The 6,333-nt window shown below is 41.3% G+C and overlaps 1 protein-coding gene across 1 annotated transcript in view; it reads right to left on the bottom strand.

The window, feature by feature from the left end:
- Positions 1-2,049: 2,049 nt before the first annotated feature.
- Positions 2,050-6,333, bottom strand: part of LOC132901259 (tripartite motif-containing protein 16-like) — a 103,177-nt gene continuing 98,893 nt past the window's right edge. The window contains exon 6 of the mRNA XM_060943579.1: positions 2,050-2,597. Within this exon, the coding sequence (XP_060799562.1) occupies positions 2,050-2,597 (548 nt within the window). The remainder of the gene's footprint in view (positions 2,598-6,333) is intronic.

The following is a 6,333-nucleotide window of genomic DNA, read 5'->3' as shown; positions in this document are numbered from 1 at the left end:
TGATTTAATTGATCTGACCATCCATCCATCCATTCTCTGTAGCCGCTTATCCTGTGCAGGGTCGTGGGTAAGCTGGATCCTATCCCAGCTGACTATGGGTGAGAGGCGGGGTTCACCCTGGACAAGTCACCAGATCATCACAGGGCGACACACAGAGACACACAACCGTTCACACTCACATTCACACCTCCAGTCAATTTAGAGCCACCAGTTAACCTAACCTGCATGTCTTTGGACTGTGGGATTGATCTGACCAAACACTGCTATTCCTTTACACTTTTCCCCCATGTGTATTTTTGTCATTTATTTTATTTGTTGTGTCACATATGACTGGACAATTAAAAACATCTCTTGTATTGAATTTGTTATAATGTTTGCACATAATGTAATTAAACGATGTTTAAATTTCTGATCCCATTCTGAAACCATAATAATCTAATAAACTACAAAATGCTCAAGCAGTAAAAATAAAAAGATCAGAAAAATGCCCAAGGATAAAATGAAACAGCAGAAGGGGAAGAGAGAGAGAGAGAGAGAGAGAGAGAGAGAGAGCGTGTGTGTGTGTGTGTGTGTGTGTGTGTGTGTGTGTGTGTGTGTGCGTGTGTGAGAACTACATTCTAAAAATAAAATCTATAAATACCTGAACAGTTACAGAAGACTTATAAGAAGAATTAATGTTCTAGTCATCTATACAAAGTTCATAATGAAATCACTTCATCTTTTTCCACCTTGTTGTTTAATTCACCTCTTCAGGTTTCGACTAGGCGTGGGCCGATCTTAAGTCTCATCATTGTATCATGATTTACACCTAATTATGGCATTCCTTTAGAACAGGACTGGATCCCAGGCGTCCTTCTCCTGATCATCAGCCGTTTTCCAGCTGTTCCATCTGAAACTGTAGTTTTATTTTGCTTTTTGTTTTTTTGTACTGTATATTTGTGTCTGAACAGAGAATCCTGACGATACTGGATCGGTGGTGTTTGTGGTTTTTCCCCGTACGCTAGCGCACGTGTGGAGCTGCACATTAGTGAAGGCCTCACAGGAAACCAGTGTGTGGTGTGTGAGGCCTGAAGTGTGTGCAGTTCCCAGTGTGTAGTGATGGAGAGAGACACGAGCGCTCCCTCTGGGATTTAAACTGATCTCTGTTTAATAAAGTTTTGTTTTAACACAGTGTTTGGATCTTGAGTTTATGAAGCGTCTTTTATAAACCTGAGTTTGATTAATAGTCGTCATTTGGCCTTTAAATGGAAATAGAAAGAGAAAAGTAGAAACACAAAGGGAGTTTTTATGCCCTGGTAATTAAAATTAACACTTATTGTTTTAATTGATTACATCATCTGTTAGTTTTAAAGTACAATAAACTAGTACAAATGAGTTTAGATTATGGGGGGAGAGACACATCACTGACATTAAATCAGGCATCTGAGAGGAAAAACAGCCCCAAATCAGAAAAAGGTTATATTGTATGTGGAAATTGAAATTAAAACTGAAAACAATGATTTGTAAATAATTTTTATATGGATAGATACCAAAACCTGCAAAATGAGTCTGTGTTTATTCCATATTTTAGATTTAAAATATTTTAAAGGGGTCTGAATACAGTGAGTGTAATTATTTTTTTTGAACAGAAAATGGTTCAAGACACAAAATTGTTAAAAATGTTCTTACACACAGTAGGGTGTGTTTCCACCAGCAGCAGGACAGAAAGACGCAGTAGTTTGAGGAAGTTTTATTTCTGAAGAAACAGATTTTGCCAAAGAAAAAACAGAATTTGAGACATTCTAAACTTTCATATCAGTGTAATAAATCTCATAATAGTGCAGACATTTAAAATAGTCTGATAATTTTTTTTTCTAGAAACATCTTATATTCTGCATTAAGGCATTTATGTAACTTATTTTCTTATTAATCTATAAAACAGATGCACTCTGAAAATAATAATTCATTAGTGCCACAGTTTCTGCACACAAAAGTGTCTTTGTATTTTAGGGAGAAATTCAATCTGACACCTCAGTAATAATTTTACTCAACATTTCTTTTACCAACATTTCATTTTTTCATCGGATCACAAAACCTCACAGATGAGACAAAACCCCACATCCAGACCCCAGCGTATAGAGGCTGAGTGAATGTGGTGTGGAATCTGTGGAGGAGCCTCATCGGGTCAGAGACGCTGTAGAAGGACAGAGTTCCTGCACTGTGATCCACATACACTCCTATTCTGGAGGATGATGGACCTTGGAGATCAGTCTTAATGTCGTTGTGCCAGAAAGAGACAGAGGAAGAAGAACACTCCAGACTCCAGGACTGACTGTTGAATCCAAACCCACACTCATTACCCGCTCCTTTCCTGCTGATCTCTTTATATGAGACTGATATTTCCACATCACCTCTCCGCTCCACCTCCCAGTAACAGCGTTCACGCACACTCTCCTTACACACACTCTCCTTACACAACACCTGAGGCGAGGAGTCAAATCTCTCTAGATGATCAGAGTATCTCTGTTTTGTCTTACTGCGTGTCACTGCTCTGTTCTTCTCAGACAGAATTAGGTCAGAATTTACTGTGTTTGGATCCAGAGTCAGATAACAGAAATCTAAAACAATAAAATATCCACAGGTTAGATGTTAATCACAGGATTTATAAGAAGTGTGTGTGAGACACCTGTCTGTCGTGAGGCTCTGAAGCACGAATGGCGTAGAAGGGGCGTGACAGACGAAACCACGTGACCGATGACGAAAGAGGCCTCGGCTGTATATAAAATCCGGAGGGCTCCGAACCCATTCCGCTCTGTTTTAACAGTATTTATTGGTCACATTTTAGACACAAAAGATTCAATTAGCAAAATTGAGACCAATAAATACTGTTAAAACATGTGAGAATGAAGCTTTTTCTTTTTAAGTCCACGCACTGTTCAGCAAATGGGGTAACTTTTAATGTGGTAAACAAATGCAACTTTAATCAGAATTATGAATGATGTATGTATTGGAAAATAAAATAATTCACGCCTACGCAAGATGAATTTTGTTAACTGCTTGTGGAGTGTGGGTTCAGTCCAGTCGTCATCTCACTGAAGCATTTGGCCAGACGGTGCATCCGGCATCCATACTGTCAGACGCTGTATTTCTTATTACATTTGTTTACCAGGTTAAAAGTTACCCCATTTACTAAACACTGTGTCGTCTTAAAAAGAAAAAGCATCAAAATTGAATCGTTTGTGTCTAAAATGACAGTGAATTATGTGATGAATAAATACTGTTAAGACATGACTGTGAGAATGAAGTGAAAATGGCAAATAACATGAGAAAATAATCCTGTTTCAACAGCTGTCCTAAATAGAAAGGAAATATTGTACAGCCTTTTGTGTTATTATTATTATTATTATTATTATTATTATGGCCCGAGCACCGTTTGGTGTGAGACCCTATTGTTTTCAAAGGATTATTATTATTATTATTATTATTATTATTCTGCCGTGTTTGGCCTTATTTGAGGCATTTCCCATGCACGAAAACTCATGAAATTTGATACACACATCAGTCATTGTCCTCACTCCTCAGCCACAGACTTTTGGCCCCGGGCATGGCCCAGGGACTTCATAGCGCCCCTTTTTCCATTTCCCATTGAAATGAATGGGTAGAACTTTGGAATGATGATGTCATAAGGCCATTTGGAGTGAAATTACACATGGTCATTTTTAACGTACTCCTCCTAGACGGTTCATCAAATTCATGTCAAACTTGGCAAACATGATGCCAAGATATTGCTGAAGTTGAATTGCCAAGGGATTTTTGACATGTTGTAATATGTTGAAATATTATAACATATAATATGCCAAGATATTGCTGAATGTTGAAATTGATATCTTGTAATATGATTCTGATACTCTTTAGCTGTTATGGGCCTGTCTGGTATAGCGCCACCAACTGGCCAAGGAAAGAATAGGGTTTTGAATATGTGTGTTTTGACACATGATGAATTTTAACATGCTCCTCCGAGACGGTTCATGAGGTTCATGTGAAATTTGTTATACGTGATGCCAAGATGTCGCTGATATTAAATTGCGAGGGGATTTTTGATATCTTGTAATATGTTGAAATGGCCTTATGATTTTAATATCTTGCCACATAAACAGGAAACGTGTCAGAAAGCCACAGTGCATTGACTGTATGGTCGGACACTTCTTACTTCAATAGATATTATGATTATTATGATAACCTGACTCCCAAAGGGCCTGCCTGTTATAGTGCCACCACCTGGCCAAGCAGGAAATGTGCCAGAAATTGGCAATGCCTTCACTGATTGATCTGACACTTTACAAAATATTGTGTATTATGATTGTGATGATATTCACATGTGTAATTCAGATGCCTAGCACAGCGCCACCATCTGGCCAAGCAGGAAATGTGGAAAAATGTTCAGTTCATTGATGGATTGATCTGAAACTTTACAAAATATTGGATATCATGAGTCTGATGATATATACAATTCTGTGCACACTCATACACACACATACAGTCATATGCATATTTATGCATACACACATACAAGTATGCACTCACATGCACACACAACATCTACAAGCACACTCTGTTTCACACACACAGTTTCTCTCTCTCTCTCCCTCTGACAGACACACACACACACACAATAATAGCGGAGCTCCAACGGAGCACCATACCTAAGAAAAAATGGTAAACCCATCGAGTCAATTTTTTGTGGCTTGTTCGTGTACATATACCACCTGTCATACACACCGCCTAGTGGCCAGTGTTAGTAATTACCAGTCAAACACACCGCCTAGTGGCCAGTGTTAGTAATTACCAGTCATACACACCACGTAGTGGTCAGTGTTAGTCATTACCAGTCATACACACCGCCTAGTGGCCAGTGTTAGTAATTACCAGTCATACACACCGCCTTGTCGGCACGGTGGTGTAGTGGTTAGCGCTGTCGCCTCACAGCAAGAAGGTCCTGGGTTCGAGCCCCGGGGCCGGCGAGGGCCTTTCTGTGTGGAGTTTGCATGTTCTCCCCGTGTCCGCGTGGGTTTCCTCCGGGTGCTCCGGTTTCCCCCACAGTCCAAAGACATGCAGGTTAGGTTAACTGGTGACTCTAAATTGACCATAGGTGTGAATGTGAGTGTGAATGGTTGTCTGTGTCTATGTGTCAGCCCTGTGATGACCTAGCGACTTGTCCAGGGTGTACCCCGCCTTTCGCCCGTAGTCAGCTGGGATAGGCTCCAGCTTGCCTGCAACCCTGTAGAACAGGATAAAGCGGCTAGAGATAATGAGATGAGACACACCGCCTTGTGGTCAGTGTTAGTCATTACCAGTCATACACACCGCCTAGTGGTCAGTGTTAGTAATTACCAGTCATACACACCGCCTAGTGGCCAGTGTTAGTAATTACCAGTCATACACACCACCTAGTGGTCAGTGTTAGTCATTACCAGTCATACACACCGCCTAGTGGCCAGTGTTAGTAATTACCAGTCATACACACCGCCTTGTGGTCAGTGTTAGTCATTACCAGTCATACACACCACCTAGTGGTCAGTGTTAGTCATTACCAGTCATACACACTGCCTAGTGGTCAGTGTTAGTAATTACCAGTGTTAGTAATTACCAGTCACACACACCACCTAGTGGTCAGTGTTAGTCATTACCAGTCATACACACCGCCTAGTGGTCAGTGTTAGTCATTACCAGTCATACACACCGCCTAGTGGCCAGTGTTAGTAATTACCAGTCATACACACCACCTAGTGGTCAGTGTTAAGGCCAATTTATGCTGACAACCCAGTCCTCGCAGATGGTGTTGCAGATGGCGTCTGCGAAGCCCCCCCCTTTGCAGACGCTCTGCGTGCACCTCCCAAAAATTGTGACCACCGCAGACAGCCTCGCAGACAGCGTCGCAGACAAGAGGGCTCTGATTGGTCCACTCTACATCCGCTGTACACGCACTTCCACTTCCCTACTTCCCCAGTTTGTTTTGTTTTCACGACCGCCATTTTGAAAACCACGAGCGAAGATGGAGCAGCACGAAGAGCGGTTGATCGAGGAAGTGAGGAAGTGTTATGTCCCCCTACCACTAGGGGCCCCCAGTACATTTTTGCATGGTTGCTGCACCTAATTGTTACAGGTGGCTGGTGTAGAGCCAATGATGTCTCCCCTATAAATACTAGGGTGGGAGCCTGAACACTCTCTCTCTCCTCGGGGGCTGGTTCCACGCCTGTCTGATGCCTGCTTGTGTCTCCTTTGTGGTTGGTTTCCCCTTGGTATATACTTTAATTCTTTGTTGGTTCTTCCTTGGTTTGTTCTGTTATTATTTTA

The sequence above is a fragment of the Neoarius graeffei genome, chromosome 17 (genome assembly GCF_027579695.1).
Source record: "Neoarius graeffei isolate fNeoGra1 chromosome 17, fNeoGra1.pri, whole genome shotgun sequence".
NCBI lineage: Eukaryota > Metazoa > Chordata > Actinopteri > Siluriformes > Ariidae > Neoarius > Neoarius graeffei.
This window is presented reverse-complemented; position numbering and strand designations above follow the sequence as displayed.